The 23,221-nt window shown below is 47.2% G+C and overlaps 1 protein-coding gene across 2 annotated transcripts in view; it reads right to left on the bottom strand.

The window, feature by feature from the left end:
• The window catches only part of LOC140201669 (myelin-associated glycoprotein-like), a 46,522-nt gene that overhangs the window by 6,641 nt on the left and 16,660 nt on the right, over positions 1–23,221 (bottom strand). For both annotated transcript variants that reach the window (XM_072266146.1, XM_072266145.1), the window contains 5 exons: positions 12,519–12,884; positions 9,316–9,612; positions 8,551–8,805; positions 7,179–7,433; positions 4,386–4,670 (listed from right to left, as the gene is read on the bottom strand). In XM_072266146.1, the coding sequence (XP_072122247.1) occupies positions 4,386–4,670; positions 7,179–7,433; positions 8,551–8,805; positions 9,316–9,612; positions 12,519–12,884 (1,458 nt within the window). The remainder of the gene's footprint in view (positions 1–4,385; positions 4,671–7,178; positions 7,434–8,550; positions 8,806–9,315; positions 9,613–12,518; positions 12,885–23,221) is intronic.

Consider the following 23,221-nt stretch of genomic DNA (forward strand, 5'->3'; position numbering starts at 1 on the left):
CTGAAGGCAGACACACTGGTTGAGAGGGTGGTAAAGAGGCCATCAGAATAGTACATAAAACATAGCACAGCACTGGCTAGGGCATTTGGCCCACAACGGTTTTGATGCCAATTTGCACTAAACACCCACCGCCTGTGTATTCCCCCATATTCTCCATATATCCATTTAAAATCCTCTTAAATTTCACCCAACTGCCAGCTTCCACTGCTACGCTGGCAACCTAGTTCAGGTACCAATCAGTCTCTGCATCAAAAAATTTCTTACCAACCCCGCCCCCTTCATTTCATCTAAGCTTAAAAGTATGCTCTCTGGTTTAGAAATTTCAACCCTGGGGAAAAGATTCTGACTGTTGACCATAAGACCACAGGAGAAGAATTAGGCCATTCGGCCTATCGAGTCTACTCTACCATTCCAGCATGGCTGATTTATTTACCCTCTCAGCATCATTCTCCTGTTGTCCCTGTAACCTTTGACACCTTGACGAATCGAAAATCTACCAACCTCCAATTTAAATAAACCCCAATAACAGACCTGGCCGCTAAGCCATTTGCATCAATGGATTCTACTAATTCACCACCCTTCTGGTGAAGAATTTCTTCCTCGTCTCTGTTCTAAAGGGATGTACTCGTGTTCCGAGGAAGTGCCCACTGGGCCTGGGCCTTACCTCTATTGGAAACATCCTTTCCACACCCACTCTATCTAGGGTCTTCAATAGGTTTCATTGAGATTTGCACCACCACCCTATTCTTCTAAACTCCAGAGAGTACAGGGCCAGAGCCATCAAACTCTCTTTAACCCTTTCATTCCTGAACCTCCTCTGGATCCTCTCCAATGCCAGCACATCCTTTCTTTGATAAGGGGTCCAAAACTGCTCACAATACTCAAATCTGACCAGTGCCTTAAAAAGCCTCAGCTAGAGGTGAGCACTGTCTTGTCCCTCATAATTTTGAAATTCTCCATCAGGTCTCCCATGCGGCCTGCTTGCTTGCCTTTATTACTCGAGGTACAGGGTTCAACAGTCGGGGAGAGACGCTGCAGCTTTATAAAGCTGCAGCTGGGCTGCATCCGGAGTATCGATGTAGTTCTGATTGCTCTGTCACAGGAAGGATGTGGGGGTTTTGGGGACGGTGCAGAATGCATTCACGGAGAGATATACATGAGCATGTGGTCACGCTGTGGTCACTATTCAGTCATAAATCCACTTCTGTGAACACGTTCTGCATCCTCTCCAAAGAACGGCGCCGCTAAGCTTGTTTGGGTGTTATTTTTCACTGGATCTACTGGGTTTCTTTGTTCGACTGTGAATGCCTTCAAGAAAATGAATCTGAGGTTAGTATATGGTGACATATACTTACTTTAATAATAAACCTGAACTTTGAACATTAAACCAGAGATGGCACAGCAGAGATCGGGGGGTTCATTATGTGGAGAGTTTGAACAGGTTGGGACCTTCTCCAATGCAATGTAGGAGACTGGCAGGTGATCTTACTGAGCTGTATAACATTATGAGGGTCATAGATAGGGTGGATGCACAATTCTTTTCCCAGGGTTAGGGGATCAGGAACTTGGTGGGGCACAGGTTTAAGGTAAGAGGGGAGAAATTTTATAAGGGACCTGAGGGGCAACCTTTTCACTCAGAGGGTGGTCCTTATATGGAACGAGCTGCCAGATGAAGTGGTTGAGGCAGGTACGCTAATAACATTTGAAAGATGGTTGGGCAAGTACAGGGATAGGAAAGGTTCAGAGGGGTATGGGCCAAATGCGGGCAAAAGTGACAAGCTTAGAAGGTCTGTATGAACTCGATGGGCTGAAGGGCAGTGTGTGTGTGTGTGTGTGTGTGTGTGTGTGTGGCCAAACTGCCTCCTGGATCACAGAGCATGTTCCACAAGGACAAATCCACCACGGATGGCCCCAAAGAGGAGATCCCAGAGCCACAGAAACTCCAGAAGATCCAAATACCTCAAACCTGTGAGAGGAAGGACTCAGAAGGCAGGGGAGGCCAATTCTCTGGATTCTTTCAAGAAGGAGTTAGATAGAGTTCTTAAAGATAGCGGAGTCAAAGGATATGGGGAGAAGGCAGGAAAAGGGTACTGATTGTGGATGATCAGCCATGATCACAGTGAATGGCGGTGCTGGCTCGAAGGGCCATATGGCCTATTCCTTCACCTATTGTCTATTGTCTATGACTAGAAGACATATGAAGTTGTGTGGTGAAAGCCACAAGATTGTGGAAGCCACGGGGGCAATCAACCTTCTATCATCCAGGACCACCACCTCTGGGACATGGAATGTTAAAAAAGAAGATGGGGATGGGGATGGATAGGACACGGACTGCATAGGTCAAGTATCAACATCACCAGGCAAAAGCTAACGTGGAATACCCAGGGAAAGCAGAAGAGAGGCTGGCCAAAAATACACCTGGTGACACGACCCTGAAGCCAACACCAAGAAGATGGGCTACACCTGGAAGACTGGCTCTGCTGAGCTGCTGTGGATGGCCTGTGCCCCAGTAGGAGTTTGGGCTTAAATAATTAAGTAAACTAGGAGGACAACACTCAGAATGCTGGAGGAACCTAGTTGGTCAGGCAGCAGCTGGAGACAGAAATGGACAATCAACGTTCGGGTCCAGGCCTTTCTGGACAGGATAAGGAGAGGCTGGACAAACCCGGGTCGTTTTCACTGATTATTATTACGAGAGGCACAGGCAGGGTAGAAACTGAGAATCTTTCTCCTCAGGTCAAAATGCCAAGTACTAGAGGGCATCCACTTAAGGCGAGAGGGGGAAGGTCGAAACAAGATTAGAATTGCCATTCAAAGGAGATTAATCCTTCTGGATTAGAGGGTATAAATCGAGGTTGGGCAAATTTGAATTGTTTTCTCTGGAGCAGGTGGACACTGTGGGAGACCTGATAGAAGTTTATAATTTTTTCTATTTTCTATTTATGATTTATAATTTAAATATTTAATATTTACTAATTTTGACTATTTTTAATATTTAATATTTGTAATCCAGGGAGTGTGAAGAGCAGAATCAAATATCGCTGTGATGATTGTACGTTCTAGTACCAATTGTTTGGCGACAATAAAGTATAAAGTATGAAAGTATGAAGTAGTTATGAGAAGCACAGAGAGAGAGTAAACAGCTGGTATCTTTCTCCCTAGGGTTGAAATGTCTAATACTTCACTGCATGCATTTAAGGTGAGAGAGGCGATGTGCAGGGCAAGTTCTTTCCTTTCCACAGAGAGTGATAGGTACCAGGGGAGGCAGATCCGACAGAGGTGTTCTTCAGACTCACCGATGTGCAGAGAGTGAAGGTATGTGGCCCAACAGGATGGTGGAAGGGATTAGTGGATCTTCTTGTCTGATGCACAAGTGCAATGTAAAACATGCAGTACAAACACAGGCACGTCACATCAGAGACAGACTTGCATGAATAAAAACTTGTGAATGAGAGGGAGCAGAGGAGACTTACCAGGATGCTGAATGGATTAGAGAGCACTCATGAGGATAGGCTGACCGAGCTCAAGCTTTACTCTTTGGAGTGAAGGAGGATGGGAGGTGATATGAGAGAGGCCTATGATAAGATTCTTAGATAGAGTGGGCAACCAGAGACATTTTCCCAGCAAAAGCCTATACCAAAAGACATTCACGTGATTGAAGGAAAGCATGAAAGCATGGGGGGGGGGCGGGGGTGGATGTCAGAGATCTGCAAAGAGTGTTGGGCGTCTGGAAAATGCTCCCAGAATTTTTCGCAGTAGAGGCAGAAATGAGAATGATTCCAGGAATGAAAAGGTTACCATATGAGGAACGTCCAGCAGCTCTTGGGCTGTATTCCCTGGAGTTTGGAGAATGAGGGGGGGGGAATCTCATAGAAACATTCCAAATGTTAAAAGGCCTGCACAGATTAGATACAACAAAGTTATTTCCCATGGTAGGGGATTCTAGGACAAGAGGGCACGATTTCGAGATTGAAGGGCGTCCTTTTAGAAATGAGATGCGGAGAAGTTACTGTAGACAGAGGGTGGTAAATCTGTGGAATTTGTTGCCATGAACAGCTGTGGAGGCCAAGTCACTGGGTGTATTTAAGACAGAGATAGATAGGTTCTTGATTAGCCAGGGCATCAAAGTGTATGAAGTGAAGGCAGGAGAGTGAGGATGACTGGAAGAATTGGATCTGCCCTTGACTGAACGGCCGAGCAGACTCGATGAGCTGAATGGCCTACTTCTGCTCCTATATCTTATGGTCTTATTGTCTAATAAACATTTAAGAGTCTCTGAAAACAGGGGCATGGATGTAAAATCAATAGAGGGAGTACTGTGTAGGAGGGAAGAATTCAGTTAGTCTGGAGTCGGGTAAAAGTGGGGTTCTGTTCTCGTTACTCACACTGTACGCTGACTTGTACATCCACCTGTGCCTGCCCCAGGACGTTTCTGGCCGTACAGCGATGTGTGCCGTCCTCCCTGTAGGTCACGCTGTCCACTCGCAGCCACAGCTCGCTCTCTCCCTCGCTCCGGTTCCTCTCCTCCCCGTTCACTTGCCAGCTCAGCCCCGCGGCCGGGACGCTCTCCACCCAGCACCGCAGCGTCAGGGACTCAAACTCCTCCATCTTCACCCGCGACACTGCCGTCCCGTTCACCGACGCCTGGATGGTCAGGTTCCTCGGCGCGTCTGGAGCACAGGGAGAAACTGCACGTGAGCCGTGGAGAGATGGGCAGAGAGGGAGGGAGAATAGAGTCAGAGAGCGAGGGACAGGGAGAAAGAGAGAGAGAGAGACACCCTTAGCTCAGTCAAGCCATTCGGCCCAACGAGCACCTACTGACCCAAGAACATCACCAGTCGCCATCTCTTATTTCTTCCTGTCTGCGTCCCTTCTGGGAATCCTCTGTGGGATCTCTCCCCACTGCAGGTATCAAATTATATTAAACACAAAATACTCTGCAGATGCTGGGGTCAAAGCAACACTCACAACACGCTGGAGGAACTCAGCAGGTCGGGCAGCATCCGAGGAAACGATCAGTCAACGTTTCAAGCCGGAACCCTTCGTCAGGACTCAGTCCATCGTTTCCACGGATGCTGCCCGACCTGCTGAGTTCTTCCAGCATGTTGTGGGTGTTGATCAAATTATATTGCCTCCAGGCCCAGAGCGTAACAGGGCAACAGGGAACAACAGGGTCCAAGCACAAGGAACAACTCGCTGGCTGGACAATTTAAACGTCCGGCTGGATAGATTGGAAAAGCTGGGTGTCGGGACCGGAGACCAGGGCTGATCCGGCTCTGCTCGCTGGCAGCTGCTTCGTGACGTTTACTCCACTCTGTGGCTGCTCCGGGCTCCGTGTCTGTGAGCTCGGTTTTGCTCTGCTGTGCTGAGCCAGCGGGTCTTGCTCTGGCTGCCCGGGGCTTCGTAACTTATCGACTCCCTTTCATTCTGAATGCAGTTGCTTGCTTTTATTGCTTGCACGGTTTGTGTTTTATTCTCTTGGCGTATTGGTTGTGATTCTTTTCTGTAATGGGTTCTTTCGGGTTTATTTTTGTGGCTGCATGTAAGGAGACGAATCTCAAAGTTGTATAACTTTGGTGATAAATGTACTTTAAACTTTGAACTCTCTGTGAGGAAACAGTCCACCGGCCACTCATCTCTACTCCTCCCCCTCCCGATCTCCCTCCACCCTCACCCTCTCCCGATCTCCCTCCACTCTCACCCCCTCCCGATTTCCCTCCACTCTCACCCCCTCCCGCTCTCCCTCCACTCTCATCCCCTCCCGTCTCCTAACCTTCCCTCTGCCCTCTGCCCCGTCCCAGCCTCACGTTTTTGAGCACCTCGATACAGTCTCCCTAACCCGGTCCCGCTCCGAGAAAAATTCTGATTTTCGGAGCCCCCTCTTTATTCAGAGACCGGAACCCCTCATCCCAAGGGGGGGGGGGGCATTCCAGAGAAATCTTCTCCCCTCTCACCCCCTTCCCGAGTGTCTGGGGCCATTCATGATGAGATAATCGACATTCCTGTTGGGGTTGAAGGATATGAGGTGGCGGACATTCCAGACAAGCAATCACTTGAAGGATATTAATGCGCAGGTGCGTTTGCATAATGTAAGGTGAAAGCTTAATTTAAAAGTCTATTAGATCATTACGGCAACAAAGTTTGGATAAAGAGAAAAAAGGACGACATCTATAAAAATTCAGAGGATGCTGTAACTCGACTGGGAGATGGGATGAAAGGAGGGAAGACGTTTTACTTACACATTTAGTGGGCATGTTGGGTTGAATTATTCCTTTATTCAATAGGATTAGGAGGAATTTAATAGGCATTCTTTACAGATTCCTTTCTCTCCAACCCTTTACCTTTCCCACCCACCTGCCTTCACCTATCACCTTCCCCACCCGCGCCTTTTAATTCTGGCATCTTCCCCTTTCCTTTCCAGACCTGATGAAGGATCCCGACACGAAACGTCAGCTGTTTATTCATTTCCATAGATGCTGCCTGACCTGTTGAGCTCCACCAGCATTTTATGTGTGTTGCTTTGAAAAATTCCTTGTACTGAATTAATATGCATGATAGGAATAGGAAGTAAGTGGGTATACTTCCTGTCTCTTTGCTCCACACTCCAACCCAGTAAGTGGCAGTAATGCACCTCATGTTGGTCTGTGAACTGGCGTTAAACGACAAAGTCTCAAGGAGAAGACTTGGTATTCCCGTGGTTTATTCCCACCTTCTTCACTCACTCCCCTCCGTCCCCCGCTCTCTCCCTCCTTCACTTTCCCTCTTCATCCTCCCTTTTCTCCCCTTTCACCCCTCCGTTCTCCCTTCTTCCTCACTTTCTTGCGCTCCTTACTCCTAGAGGGGTGCAGGAGCCAGAGGGAATCACAGGGACAGGGAGGGGTGTAAGGGAGTGAGGGGACACAGAGACAGGGAGGGGTGTAGGGGTCAGAGGGGGTCGCAGAGACAGGGAGGGGTGGAGGGGTCAGAGGGGTCACAGAGACAGGGAGAGGTGTAGGGGTCAGAGGGGGTCACAGAGACAGGGAGGGGTGTAGGGGTCAGAGGGTGTCACAGAGACAGGGAGGGGTGTAGAGGTCAGAGGGGGTCACAGAGACAGGGAGGGGTGTAGGGGTCAGAGGGGTCACAGACTCAGGGAGGGGTGAAGGTGGATGAGCACAGTCACGAACAGATCACCCACTCACATCCCACGGTGACGAGGACAGTGAGGCTGGTCGATCCCAGCCTGTTCTCGGCCCAGCAGGTGTAGCTGTCGGAATCCGTCTCTGACACACCGGGAATGGTGAGTTTCGGTTGTTTCGAGCGAATGCGGCCCATGTCAGACCCACGGGTCCAGGTGATGTTGGGCTCCGGCTGTGCCTCTACCAAGCAGACCAGGGTCAGGTTGGTCCCTTCACTCACCACTTCTGTCGTGTTCATCTCGAGGATCCTTGGGGGGACTGGCGGGGGAGAGGGGGCAAGAGAGGCAGTTAAACTCCCAGGATCCCACTCTGTCGCAGCAGCACACTCCCACCAACAGTCAGAATGGATGGAATAGGGAAGGAGTACATTTGAGATTGAGACAGCAAGATCCCTGCTTCCCATACCTCCCTCACCACCCCACCCACAGCACTCCCGCCTCACCCTACCCACAGTGCTTCCCCTCTGCACAACCCACAGTGATCCCTCCTCACCTGAGCTCCCACACTCTCCCTCTTCACTCCCGTCCACTCGCTCCCTCCTCCCACACGTTCCCTCACCACCCCCTCCCACAGTGTTCCCTCCTCACCCCCTCCCACAGTCTCCCTCCTCACCCCCTCCCACAGCATTCCCTCACCACCCTCCCACAGTGTTCCCTCCTCACCCCCTTCCACACTGTTCACTCCTGTCCACTCGCTCCCTCCTCCCACACGTTCCCTCCTCAACCCCTCCCACAGTGTTCCCTCATCACCCCACCCACAGCGTTCCCTCCACACCCCCACCCACAGTGTTCCCTCCTCACCCCCTCCCACAGTCTCCCTCCTCACCCCCTCCCACAGTGTTCCCTCACCACCCCACCCACAGCATTCCCTCCACACCCCCACCCACAGCGTTCCCTCCTCACCCCCACCCAGAGTGCTCCCTCCTCATCATTCCTCCTACATTTCTCTCCCCTCTCTTCCCCACACACAGTGCTCCCCCACCCACAGCACTACCCCTTTCTTCCCGACCCACAGCACTCCCTCCTCACCACTCCTCCCACAGCACTCCCCCCTCACCACCCCTCCCACAGAGCTCCCTCCTCACCACCCCCTCCCACAGCACTCCCCCCTCACCACCCCCTCCCACAGCACTCCCTCCTCACTGCCCCTCCCACAGCACTCCCTCCTCACCGCCCCTCCCACAAGCACTCCTCACCACCCCTCCCACAGCACTCCCTCCTCACCACCCCTCCCACAGAGCTCCCTCCTCAGCCCCCTCCTCATCTTGTCTGCCTCTCCAGCTCCTCACACGGTACTCCCTCCTGCCTGCCCCTCCCACACCATGCCACTCCCTCCTCACCCCCCACCCCACCCCACCCCACCCATGGGGACTTACAAAGGACAGTGAGATTCATCACCATGGTTGCTTCTCCATAACTGTTATTGGCGTGGCAAGTGTAGAGACCCTGGTGTGACCTGCTGATGTTGTGGATCCCCAGGGTGGTGCCATTCACCAACAGTCTGGGGCCTGTCTCATCGTCTCGGCTCCACCATACCCGTGACTCCGGGTTACTGGTCACATTACACGTCACCTCCATGTGCCCGCCCTCGTTCAGCGTCTCCAGGGAGATATCCTCAATCCGCGGAGCATCTGCCGAGACAGGAGTCTGGTTTACTCTGGGAACGGAGATGGGGAGAGCTCCATGGAACAGAAGGGATCACAGAGATGAGGTGGGGGAGACATGGTCACAAAGATGTGGAGAGGTGAAAGATGGGGAGGGGGTCACAGAGACAGGGAGGGGTGTAGGGGCTGGAGGGGATCACAGAGACAGGGAATGGTCTAGGGCTGGAGGGGGTCACAGAGACAGGGAAGGGTCTAGGGGCTGGAAGGGGTCACAGAGACAGGGAAGGGTGTAGGGGCTGGAAGGGGTCACAGAGACAGGGAAGGGTGTAGGGGCTGGAGGGGGTCACAGAGACAAGGAAGGGTGTAGGGGCTGGAGGGGATCACAGAGACAGGGAGGGGTGTAGGGGCCTGGAGGGGTCACAGAGACAAGGAAGGGTGTAGGGGCTGGAGGGGGGTCACAGAGACAAGGAGAGGTTTAGGGGCCTGAGGGGGGTCACAGAGACAGGGAGGGGAATATTTGGAGTTTGAGCCACATACATCTCACGTCGAGCTGGTAGATCTGGTTTGTCTGGGTGCTATTCAGCGGATAGTGTGCATAACAGGTGATCTCCTTGCCATGGTCTGAGGCGGAGGGCAGGAAGAAGAGGGTGGTAAACAGAGTGGCATTCTGGGTCCCATTGTGGATAGTGGTGTTGCTGCTGAGGTGAGCAAGGCCGGACCATGTGAGCTGAGGTCCCTCTCCCCCACAGGGGAGGCGGACATGGCACATCAGGGTCGCACGTGTGCCTTCAATGAGCTCAGCTGCCGAGGAGATGTTGGGCTTCACCTGGAGATCTGCATGGACAGACATATGATCAGGGCAGTTAATATATACAGTGCCTCCCAAAAGTATTCACCCCTCACCCCGGAGGTTTTCATGTTTTATTGTTTACAAGTCCAGCTCCTGGCCTTTACATGTGGCTTAGCTGCAAAGCCAGGCGGAACCATTTATACTGACAGGAGAAGGGGCAAATGTGGGTTACTGGAACCTTCAAACCAGTCGCTTCGGGCAGATGGGACGCAGCAGCCGTGGTTGGCAGCTCATCGAGGAGAAGGTAAACTGACCTCAAACTTCTGCTGCCTTGCAGCTACACCCACTCATGGGGAAAGCTCCGGCTGTAAACCCCGAGGGAAAAATCCGCAGTTGGAGTCCCTAAGGCAGTCCCACATTAGAGTTCAATGCTGACCAGCAACTCGGGCGACACTGCTGGCATCAAACTGTATCGGTCTCTGCCGTTCCTTTGGGTTCATCAGATATGTGGAGAGGGGGAGCTTGCTACATGGGCAACAGCTCACTCTCTGTATCGCACTGCCCTGGCGTGCGTATCTAGACGGCTAGGACACAACATCCATGATCAGCTCTGACTGACAGAGGCATCAGTCTTGGACTCTGACTGTTTTACAACATTGAATCACAGTGGAGTTAATTTGGCTTTACTGAAGCCAATCAACAGAGAAAGACTCTTTCCTGTCAAAGTGAAGACAGATCTCTACAAAGTCATATAAATTAATTACAAATATAAAACACAGAATAACTGATTGCATAAGTATTCACCGCCTTCAAATCAGTATTTAGTAGATGCACCTTTGGCAGCAATTACAGCCTTGAGTCTGTGTGGATAGGTCTCTGTCAGATTTGTACACCTGGACACTAATTTTTCTCCATTCTTCTTTAAGTAGAACTGCTCAAGCTCTGTCAGACTGCATAAGGATTGTGAGTGAACAGTCCTTTTCAAGTCCAGCACAAATTCTCCATTGGATTGAGGTCTATACTCTGACTTGGCCACTCCAGAACGTTAACCTTATTGTTTTTAATCCATTCTTGTGTGTAGTTTTGGCTTTATGCTTGGGGTCATTGTCTTGCTGGAAAACAAATCTTTTCCCTCTATTTTGCTGCATTCATTTTACCTTCTACTTTCACAAGCCTTCCAGGGCCTGCAGCAGTGAAGCATCCCCACAGCATGATGCAGCCACCACCAAGTTTCACAATAGGGATGGTGTGTTTTTAATTATGTGTGTTTTTGGCCAAACATACTGTTTAGTCTGATGGGCTAAAAGCTCAATTTTGGTTTCATCAGACCACAGAACCTTCTTCCAGCTGATTCCAGAGTCTCCCAAATGCTTTTGGGCAAATTCTAGCCAAGATCTTAATGTGAATTATTTTCAACAGTGGGTTTCTCTTTGCCACTGTCACATAAAGCTGCAATTGGTGAAGCACCCAGGCAACAGTTGTCTCTCCCATCTCAGCCACTGAAGCCTGTAACTCCTCCAGAGTTGTCATAGGTCTCTTGGTGGCTTCCCTCATTAGCCCTCTTCCTGCATGGTCCCTCAGTTTTTGCGGATGGCCTGCTCCAGGCAGGTTTACAGCTGTGACATATTCTTTCCATTTCTTGATGATTGACTTAACTGTACTCCAAGGGATAGTCAGTGACTTGAAAATGTTCTTGTATCCATCTCCTGACTGGTACATTTTAATAACCTTTTCATGGAATTGCTTGGAGTGTTCTTTTGTCTTCAGGGTGCAGTTTTTTGCCAGGATACTGACTCACCAGCAGTTGGACCTTCCAGATACAGGTGCAGTTTTACAACAATCAATTGAAACACCTTGACTGTACACAGGGCTCCAATAGCAGATGTCAATTTAGCTAATTACGTGACTTCCAAAATCAAGCACAAGTGACGATTTGGTGTGTCATAATAAATGGGGCAAATACTTATGTAATCAATTATTTTGTGTTTTATATTTGCAATTAATTTAGATCACTTTGTAGAGATCCATTTTCACTTTGACACAAAGCAGTCTTTTTCTATTGATCACTGTCAAAAAAGCCAAATTAAATCCACAATGATTCAATGTTGTAAAACAATAAAACATGAAAACTTCCAAGGGGGTGATTACTTTTGATAGGCACTATAATTTTCCTCTCTAATCCCACCTCCTCTTGTCTCTCCACCCCTCTCTCTTTCCGTCTCTCTCCCCCTCTCCCTTTGCCTCTCTCCCCATCTCTCTATTCCCTGCTCCCCCTGTCCCCTTGTCCTCTCTCTCCTCGTCTTTGCCCCATCCCCCTCTCTCCTCTCTCCCTCTCTCCCTCCCTCCCTCCTACTCTCCCCACCTCTCCCTGCCTTTCCCCCCTCTCCTCCCTCTCCACCTCTCTCTCCCCTCCCTCCTCTCTCCCCCTCCCCCTCTCTCCCTCTCCCCTTCCCCCTCTCTCCCCCTCTCTCCCCCTCCCCCTCTCTCCCTCTCTCTCTCCCCCTCCCCCTCTCTCCTCCTCCCTCTCCCCCTCTCCCCACCTCTCCCCCCTCTCCCCCTTCTCTCTCTCCCCCTCCCCCTCTCTCCCTCTCCCCCCTCCCCCTCTCTCCCCCTCCCCTCTCTCTCCCCCTTCCTCTCCCCCTCTCTCTTCCCCCCTCTCTTCCCCCTCACTCTCCCTGTAACCCCTCTTTCCACTCCATCTCTCCCTACCTCCCATCTCTCCCCACCCCACTGTCTCTCTCCTCTCCCCTGTGAGGGGAGGGATCGAGGGATAGAGAGGGTGTTAAGTGGGGTTGAGAATGGGTAGAGGGAGGAGGGGAGTAGAAAAAGGAGAGAGGGGAGGGGTAGTGAGGGAGAGAGGAAGAAGGAGAAAGGAGGGGAGGAAGAGAGGGCGGCAGTAAGAATGGGGAGGTCACCATTGGCCCTTCTCCCTAAATGAGGGTGACCCTACCAGATACATTGAGCAAGAGTGAGGCGTTGAGGGTCTGGTTGATCTCGGGGTGTCGAATCTGGATGTAGAACCTTCCCCCATCCTCACCCCGGAGGCCAGTGATGAAGAGGGAGCAGTCAAACCGGCTGAGGTTCCCCCAGAGCCGGGCACGGGTCCGGTATTCCAAAGAGATGTTCCTCGGATCTGGGTGGTAGACAACAGTCCCTGCAGGATACGGATGATTCCGGGACCAGACAGCTGAGGTCAGGTTCGGCTGGAGACCCTCAGGGAGGGTGTAGTTACAGGGCAGTCGCATGCACAGGCCCTTCTGCCCATCGACGGCTGCGGAGACATCCAGCGTCCAGTTCCTCTCCGTCACTTGGGACCCTTTGGGGAGAGTGCAGCCAATCACAACTCAGCCCTCCGAGACTCACCCCCTCCCATCCCACCACCCCCTGCTCGAAAACCTCCCCTCCCCCATCACTGAACACAGTCTCACCAGGACCTATGCCCTCTCCGGGACAGGGTGATAGAGAACCCACCCTTCTTGTAAGGTTTAATGGCTGTTGGCAGACCAGCAACAGAGTTGAAGTGCGGAGCAAAGAGATAGGGAGTATACCGACTGAATTCCTGCCCCCAAAAAACTCAAGTAATGTCAAAAAGTCTAATATTGTTCAGAAAGTCAGGTACACACATATCTACATTCCGATGGCAAACCTTCCAGTCGAGACTGTGCCTGTCCCAAAGGTCTCAATTTAGCAATTAGATGTTTCCTTTGCACCCCATTCAAGCAACTGTTCCTTGGCAAGTACACTCGTTACAAATGCCCATATCATGCATATTAATTCTGAACAAAGAATTATTCAACCTAGCATGACCACTGTGTAAACATGCAAGTATAACTTCTTCCCTTGTTTGAATTTGTATAAATTCCGTGTTTTCTTTATCCCAACTTGATTGCCACAGTGATCGAATAGATTTTTAATTATGGCTTTCATTTCCCTCTTATACAAAGGCACCGCTAGATTTTCATCCTTAATTTTAAATGATTGCTTGGCTGGTTTGTTGCCACCTCGTTTCCTTAAACCCCAACATGGACAGGGTCCCATAAGACTTGATCCCGCAGACCTCAACAGGTGATGTCCAATCTCAAGAAGGATGTCTGGCCTACAATTTGAAATAACTGCTTTAATAAAGGTCAGAACCAAGAACGAATCAGAGCGCAGAAGTACAGCTTCAACTCATTCCAAGGCTAAAATATTAGCAACCATCTCAGATGTGAATACTGATACTTTATCTGATCATCTTTAGATATGTAAGAAGCTGTAATATCTGCCTTGCATCTATTACTGAACTTCTTTTGCCACTGATAGACAGTCATCTTTCAACTGATCATTTTCTGAAGGCCCAAATCGACCACAGGCAAAGGGGGAGTGACAGAAAGGGGTACACTGGGACTATAATCCACATAAAACAACCCAAATTACAAGACCTTATGAATACAGTGATCCCAACACTCTACTATGTTGCCAACATTGGGTGACCAACTTTACGTACTCTTGCGTTAATCCAATAAACCACTGCTACCTGTAACCTCCATAGTTGTAAAGGTACTTCACCCATTTCTACAACTAATGTCAAAATTGGGGATGAAGGAGCTGATTATTGACTTCAGGGGGATGAAACCAGAGGTCCATGAGTCTGTCCCTCATTGGAGAATCAGAGATGGAGAAGGTCAGCAACTTTAAATTCCTCTGAATTTATCATTTCAGACAATCGATACTGGGCTCATAACATAGGTGCAATTACGAAGAAAGCAGCTCTACTTTCTTAGAAGTTGGCATAGGTTCAGCAGGACATCTAAAACTTTGAAGAACTTCTGCAGATGTGAGGTAGGGAGTATATTGATTGGTTTAATCACAGCCTGGTATAGAAACACCAATGTCTTTGAATGGAAAATTCTGCAAAAAGTGCGGATAAGGCCCAGTCCATCACATGTAAAGCCCTCCCAACCACTGAGCACATCTGCACAGAGCACTGTCGCTGTCACAGGAAAGCAGCCTCCATCATCAGGGACCCCCAACATCCAGGCCATGCTCTCTTTTCACTGCTGCCATCAGGAAGAAGGTACAGGAGCTTCAGGACTCATACCACCAGGTTCAGAAACAGTTATTACCCCTCAGCCATCAGGCTCTTGAAACAATAGGGTTAACTTAACTCAACTTCACTCACCCCATCACTGAACTGTTCCAACAACCAGTGGACTCACTTTCAAGGACTCTTCATCTCATGTTCTCAATGTTTATTGCTTATTTATTTATTATTATTTCTTTCACTTTGTGTTTGTTGTCTTTTGCACTCTGGTTTTATGTCCATGTGCTGGCACGTGGCCAAGTGGTTAAGGTGTTCATCTAGTGAGTTGAAGGTCACTAGTTCGAGCCTCAGCTGTGGCAGCGTGTTTGTGTCCTTTAGCAAGGCACTTAACTACACATTGCTCTAGTGTCTGTGCGAGGAGTGGTGCCCCACACAGACTTCCAGTCTGCGCCTTGTAAGGCATGAAAATGCCTGACGCAGGCTTCTCAAGGTCTGAGTCAATGTTCCCTCCCTCCTTTATGTCCATCTTGTTGAGTGTGGGATTTCATTGATTATATTATGCTTCTTGGATTTATTGAGTCTGCCAGAAAGAAAACAAATCTCAGGGTTGTATATGATAACATATGTCGACTTTGATAATAAACTTATTTTGAACTTTGAACTTTTGAAGTTAAATTTAATAGCACCACAACATAATTTCAATGCTTGAGTTTGAACTTTACCTAGGGGCTTCGCCCGACCCTTTTCTAGGGTCCCAATGGATTGAAAAGGAAATGAAGCTTTGATGAGTTTAAAGGCCCAGATTCCCCTCTGATAAACATAGAATATACAATGAGTGGCCACTTTATCAGATACATCTGCTCATGAATGCATGTATCTAATCATGTGGCAGCACTTGATGCATAAAAGCATGTAGACATGGTCAAGAGGTTCACTTGTTGTTCAGACCAAATGTAATGTAAGTGACTTTGACTATGGATAAACTAGATTTGTGTGGGAGGGGGAATCACAGCACCAGAACAGATAGTGGACTGGTTTTGGAGAAAGATGCTGTGAAGCCTACGTACAAAGTCAGGAATCAAAAGGTCAAGCATGGTGGGACTAATGTTCTGAGCTGCGCATGTTTCGTTGCAAGGAGTATTGTAGGAAAGGCAGATGAGCATAGGGCATGGATCAGCATGTGGAATTATGACATTGCAACCATAGTGAGACTTGGTTGCAGGAGGGGCAGGACTGGTAGCTCATTGTTTTAGAGTGGGAGGGATGGCATTACTAGACAGGGAAAATGTCACAGCAGTACTCAAACAGGACAGACTGGAGAGTTCATCTAATGAGGCTTAATGGTAATACTGAGGAATAAGAGGAAGTATGACCATATGGTTGAGATTGTATTATAGCCAGCTAATGGTCCTCGGGATTTAGAGCAGCAAATTTGTTGAGAGAGAGCAGACTGTTGCAAGAAACATAAGGTTGTGAAGCTAGATGATTTTAACTTTCCATGTACTTGGATTCCCATACTGTAAAAGGGCTGGATGGGAAAGAGTTTGAAAGATGTGTTCAGGAAAGTTTTCTTCATCAGTACGTAGAAGTCCCAACTACAGAGAATGCAATACTAAATCTTCTTATAGGGGATGTGTTTGGGCAAGTGAGGGAAGTCAGTGTAGGGGAACAGTTTGCATCTAGTGATCATAATGCCATTAGTTTCAAGGTAATTATGGAAGAGGATAGGTCCGGTCCTCAGGTTGAGGTTCTAAATTGAAGAAAGGCCAATTTTGATGGTATCAGAAAAGAACCGGCAAGTGTGGATTGGAACAGGTTGTTTTTGGGCAAAGGTATACTTGGTAAGTGGGAGGCCTTTAAAAGTGAAATTTTGGGAGTACAAAAATTGTATGTGGCTGTCAGAATAAAAGGCAGGGATAACAAGTTTAGGGAACATTGGTTTTCAGGAGGTATCAAGGACCAGATTGAAAGAGAGTAGAAAAAATTTACAAGGACGTTACCGGGAATTGAAGATCTGAGTTATAGGGAAAGGTTGAACTGGTTAGAACTTTATTCCCTGGAACATAGAAGATCGAGTGGAGATTTGACAGAGGTATACAAAATTATAGATATAGTAAATCCAAGGCTTTTTCCACTGAGGTTGTGTGAGGCTACAACTAGAGGTCATTTCACCTCAACTAGAGGTGAAATGTTTAAGGGGAACACGAGGGGAATCTTCTTCACAGAGGGTGTTGGAAGTGTGGAATGAGCTGCCAGCAGAAGAGGTAGATGTAGGGTTGTTTTCAATGTTTAAGGGAAATTTGGATGGGAGAGGTATGGAGGACAATGGTCCAGGTCCTGGTCAATGGGACTAAGCAGATCAATGGTCCAGCATGGACTAGATAGGCCGAAGGGCCTGTTTCTGTGCTGTGATGTCCTATGACTCTATGACTTTAAGAATGATTGTTGGTGCCAGTTCTCAGAAATTGCTGATCTCCTGGGGTTTTCACGCAAAATAGTACTGTATCTAGAGTTCACAGAAAATGGTGAGAAAAACAAAAAACATCCAGTCAGTGGCAATATTTTGGGCAAAAATGCCTTGTTAACAAGAGGGCAAAGGAGAATGGTCAGACTGGTTCAAGCTGACAAGAAGGCAAGAGTAACTCAAATAATCATGCGTTATAACAATGGTGTGCAGAAGAGCATCTCTGAACACACAAAACATCGGAGCTTGGAGTGGATGGTCTACAGCAGCAGTAGACCATGAACAGTACAGCACCATATGGACCCATCAGCTCTTTGACCTATGATACTTTTAACCTACTCCAAAATCAACCTAACCATTCCCTCTCACATAGCCCCCCATTTTCCTTTCATTCCTATGCCTAAGATTCTCTTAAATGTTCCTAATGTATCTTCCTCAACCACTACCACTGGCAGTGCACTCATGCACCTACCACACTCTATGTAAAAACTTTCCTTTGACATCCCCCTCTGTACTTTCATCCAATCACCTTAAAATTATGCCCTCTTATAGCCAGTTCCATCCTAAAAAGGGAAAAAGTCTCTGGCTGTCCACTCGATCTACGCCTGCTATTATCTTGTACACCTCAGTCGTCACCTCCCATCCTCCTTCACTCCAAAGAGGAAAGCCTTAGCTTGCTCAGCCTTTCCTCATAAGACATCTTCCCCAATCCAGAGAGCATCCTGGTAAATCTCTAAAGTTTTCACGTCCTTCCTATAATGAGGTGACCAGAGCTCAACACAATGCTTCAAGTATGGTCTCAATTGAGTTTTGTAGAGCTGCGGCATTACATCATGGCTCTTACATTGTGGCACTTCAACTCAATCTCTGACTAATGAAGACCTACACACCAAACACCTTCTCAATCACCCTATAAATATGCACGTCAACTTCAAGGAATCTATGGGCTAAACCCCAAGATCCCTCTGTTCATCTACACTGCTTTGAACCCTGCCATTAATCTTGTACCCTGTTTTCTGGTTCAACTTTCCAAAGCGCATTACTTCAGACTTTTCTGAATGGAACTCCATCTGCTACTTCTCAGCCCACCTCTGCATCCTGTCAATGTCCCATTGTAACCTTCCACACTATTCACAATTCCATCAACCTTCATGTTATTTGCAAATTTACTAACTCACATTTTCACTTTCTCATCCAAGTCATTTATAAAAGTCACAAAGAGCAGGGGTCCCAGAACAAGTCTCCATGGAACACCACTGGTCACTGATCTCCAGGCAGAATATGCTTCATCTATAACCATCCATTACCTTCTATGGGGATGACAAGTCTGAATTCACACAGTCAAGTTTACATAGCTCTCATGCCTCCTGACTTTCTGAATGAGCCTACCATGAGGAACCTTATCAAATGCCTCATTTAACCCATATATACACTGTATCCACTGTTCTACCTTCACCAACATGTTTTGTTATTTTCTAGAAAATATCATTTAGGAAATGCCCCTCACAAAGCCATGCTGACTGTCCCTAGCTAGACTATGCTTCTCCAAATGCTTGTAAATGCTATTGTAAGAATAGTCTACTTTAGTTTGCATACCGCTGATGTAAAACTAGTCTGTAATTCCTAAGATTATCCTATAATATCTGCCATCCTCCAATCTTCTAGTACTAATCTTGTGGCCAGTGACGATGCAAAAATCATCACCAAAAGCACAGCAATCTCTTTTCTTGCTTCCTGTAGCAACCTGGGATGTATCCCATCCAGCCCCAGGGAGTTAACTACTCTAATATTTATAAAAAGTTCGAGCACATCCTCTTTCTTAACGTTGACATGTTCCAGCATATTAGCCTGTTTTACGATGACTTCCCAAATGTCAAGATCTCTCTCACTGGTGAATTCTGAAGCATAGCATTCATTAAACACCTCCCCAACTTCTTCTATCCATGATTGTCATCCTCCTGGTCTTTGTATTCATGTAAAACACCTTGGGGTTTTCCTTAATCCTATGCACCAAAGCCTTCTCATACCCCCGTCTTTCCCAAATCCATTCTTAAGCTCTTTCCTGGCTACTTATAAACCTAGCTGATTTTTTTCTAAACCTTAAGTAAGCTTCTTTCTCCCTCTTGACTAAATGTTCCACATTTCTTATCAACCATGGTTTTTTTAACCATCCTTTCCCTGCCTCAATGGGATGAACCTGTGTAGAATCCCATCCTAAAGAACCTCCACACTTCCAGTGTGTATTTTCCTGAGAACATCCTTTCCCAATTTATGTTCCCAAGATCCTGCTTAAAAGCAGTGCAATTAGTTCTCCCCAGTTAAACATTTTCCCATTGTGTCTGATCCTATCACTCTCCAAGGCTATGGCAAAGGCCATGGAGCTGTGGTCACTATCTCCAAAATGCTCACCCACCAAGAGATCTGTCATCTGACCAGTTTCATTGCATTGTGCCTGATCAAGTATGGCCTCTTCTCTAGTCAGCTTGTCCACGCATTGTACTAGAAACCTATCCTTGACATATCTAAGTAATTCTGCACCATCCAAATGTCTTGCAGTAAGTACATGTCAAATAATATTTGGAAAGTTGAAGACACCTATGAAAACAACCCTGTTATTTTTCCAGAATCTGCCTCTCTATCTGCACTCTGTTGCTGTTGAGGGGAGGGTCTTTAGAGTGATTACTCCCTTCTGTTACTGACTTTCACCCACACTGACTCAATAGACAATCCCTCCAGGACATCCTCCCTTCTACACCTGTGATATTATGCCTGATCAGTAATGCTCTCCCCCACCTTTCAAGAAGAGTAGGGTGAGCTGCTTCAATAGCTATCACCCGGTAGCACTCGTATCTACTGTGATGAAGTGCTTTGAGAGGTTGTTCATGGCTAGAATTATCCCCTGCCTGAGCAAGGACCTGACCTACAACAATTTGCCTAACAACACAACAGGTCTGCAGCAGGCACAATCTCGTTGGCTCTCCTCTCAGCCTTTGACCAACCGGACAACAGCAATGCTCACATCAAGCTGCTGTTTATTGATTATAGCTCAACGCTCAATAGCATCATCCTCTAAAGTTAATCACTAAGCTCCAAAACCTGGGCTTCTGTGCCTCCCTCCGCAACTCTATCGTGGACTTCTTCATCGGGAGATTACAGTCGGTGCTGATAAAAATAAAATCTCTTTCTCGCTGACAATCAATAGGTTCCCCACAAGGATGCATGTTTAACCCACTACCCTACTCTCGTTACACCCATGGCTGTGTGGCTAGGCCATCTACATACTTGCTGCTGACCTCACTGCCGTTGGTGCCAAGGAGGCGTACAGGACTGAGAACGGTTGTTGAGTAGTGTCGCAACAGAAACCTTGCACTCAACATCAGTAAGACCAGGGAACTGATCGTGGACTTCAGGAGGGGGAAGTCAGGAGAACACACAGCAGTTCTCACTGAGTGAACAGCAGTGGAAAGCGTGAGCAGTTTTAAATCCCTGACTGACAACAGCTCAGTGATTTTCTCCAGGGCCTAACACATCGATGCAGTTACAAATAAGACACACCAGCAGCTATATTTCAATGGGATTTTGATGGGATTGGGTTTCAAAGTAAGTTTATTATCAAAGTACATATATGTCACCATATACTACCCAGAGATGAATTTTCTTGCAGGCATTCACAGTAAATACAAAGAAACACAATAGAATTAATGAAAAACTGCACACAACGAAGACAGACAACCAACGTTCAAAAGACAAACTGCAAATACGGAAAAGAAAAAAAACAAACAAATAATAATAAATAAATAAGCAATAAATACTGAGAACATGCATTGAAAAGTCCTAGAAAGTGAGATTATAGGCTGTGGGAATAGGTCAAAGTTAGGAGGAGTGAAATTGAGTGACGTTAACCCCTCTGGTCAAACGCCTGATGGGTGAGGGATAGTAACTGTTCCTGAGACTCCTGTACGACCTTCCTCATGTCAGCAGCGAGGAGAGAGCATGGCCTGGATGGTGGGGGTTTCCTTGACAATGGACAGTGTTTCATCATAGCTGATCCAATTTTCCTCTCAGCCCCAATCTCCTGCTTTCTCCCCGTATCACTTCATGCCTTGACCAATCAAGAAGCTATCAACCTCTGCCTAAAGTATACATAAAGACTGGCCTCTACAGCTCCCTGTGGCAAAGAATTCCACAGATTCACCTCTCTGGCTAAAGAAATTCCTCCTTATCTCCAATCTAAAAGGACGCCCTTTATTCTGACATTTTGCCCTCTGATCTTAGGCTTTCCCACCATAGGAAACATACTCTGTACATCCTCTCTATCAAGGCCTTTCTCCATTCAATAGGTTTCAATTAGGCCACCCCTGATTCTTCCAAATTCCTGTGAATACAGGCCCAGAGCCATCAAGTGTTCTTCATATGACAAGCCATTCACTCCCGGAATCTTTTTCACAAAGTTCCTATGAACCCCCTCCAGTTTCAGCACATCCTTTCTAAGATAAGGGGCCCAAAACTGCTCACAATACTGCAAGAGGTCCCGCCAGTGCTTTATGACGTCTCAACGTTACATCCTTGTTTTTATATTCTAGTCCTCTTGAAATGAATGCTAACATCACATTTGCCTTCCTCACCACAGACTCAACCATTAGGAAATCCTGCACAAGGACTCCCAAGTCCCTTTGCACATCAGTTATTTTTATTTTCTCTCGATTTAGAAGATAGTAAACCTTTTCATTTCTTCTACCAAAGTGCATGAAATACACTTCACAGCACTGTATTTCATCTACTATATCTTTGCCCCTTCTCCCAATTTGTCTAAGACCTTCTTTAGCCTCTCTACTTCTTCAAAGTTACCTGTCCCTCCATCTATCTTTGTATCATCTGCAAACATTGCAACAAAGCCATCAATTCCATCATCCAAATCATTGACATATAATGTAAAAAGAATCGGTCCCAGTACAAACCCTTGTGGACCACCACTAGTCAATGGCAACCAACCAGTAAAGCCTCCCTTTATTCCTACCCTTTGCCTCCTACCAATCGGCTACTGCTTTATCCATTCTAGAATCGTTCCTGTGCAACACTTTGTCAACGGCCTTCTGAAAATCCAAGCACACAACATCAACCAATTCTCCTTTGTCTATCCTGCTTGTTATTTCCTCAAAGAATTCCAACAGTTTTGTTAGGCAAGATTTCCCCTTGAGGAAGCCATGCTGACTGCAGCCTATTTTATCATGTGCCTCCAAGTACCTCATCCTTAATAATTGACTCCAATGTCTTCCCAATCACTGAGTTCAGACTAATTGGTTTATATTTTCCTTTCTTCTGCCTCTCTCACTTCTTGAAGAGTGGAGTGACATTTGCAATTCTCCAGTCTTCTGGAACCACTCCAGAATCTAGTGATTCTTCAAAGATCATTACTGATGCCTCCACAATCTCTTCAGCTTCCTCTTTTGGAACCCCGGGGTGTACACCATCTGGTCCAGGTGACTGATCTACCTTCAGACCTTTCAGTTTCCCAAGAACCTTCTTTCTAGTAATGATAACTTCACACACCTCATGACTCCTCACTCCTGGAATCTCCACCACACAGCTAGTGCCTTCCATAGTGAAGACTGATGCTAAATGAAGACTTATACAATTCGTCCACCATTTCCTTCTCCCCAATTACTACATCTCCACCATCTTATTCCAATCATGGTCCAATATCCACTCTCTCCTATCTTTTACACTTTATGTATCTGAAGAAACTTTTGGTATCCTTTTTAATATTATTGGCTAACTTACTTTTGTATTCCACCTTTACTTTCTTACTAACTTTTTTACTTGCCTTCTGTTGGTGTTTAAAATGTTTCCCAATCCTCTAATTTCCCACTAATTTTTGCTCCATTCTATGCCCTCTCTTTGGCTTTTATGTTGGCTTTGACTTCTCTTGTTAGCCACAGTTGTGTCATCTTGCATTTAGAGTAATTCCTCTTTTGGATGTATATATCCTGTGCCTTCCGAATTGCTTCCAGAAATTCCAGCCATTGCTGCTCACCAACATCGGTTCTTTTTCAATCAATTCTGGCCAACTCCGCTCTTGCCTCTGTAATTCCCTTTACTCCACTGTAATACTGATACACCTGACTTTAGCTTCCCCTTCTCAGATTTCAGGGTGAATCCGATCATA

Source organism: Mobula birostris, chromosome 8, assembly GCF_030028105.1.
Source record: "Mobula birostris isolate sMobBir1 chromosome 8, sMobBir1.hap1, whole genome shotgun sequence".
Classification (NCBI taxonomy): Eukaryota; Metazoa; Chordata; class Chondrichthyes; order Myliobatiformes; family Myliobatidae; genus Mobula; species Mobula birostris.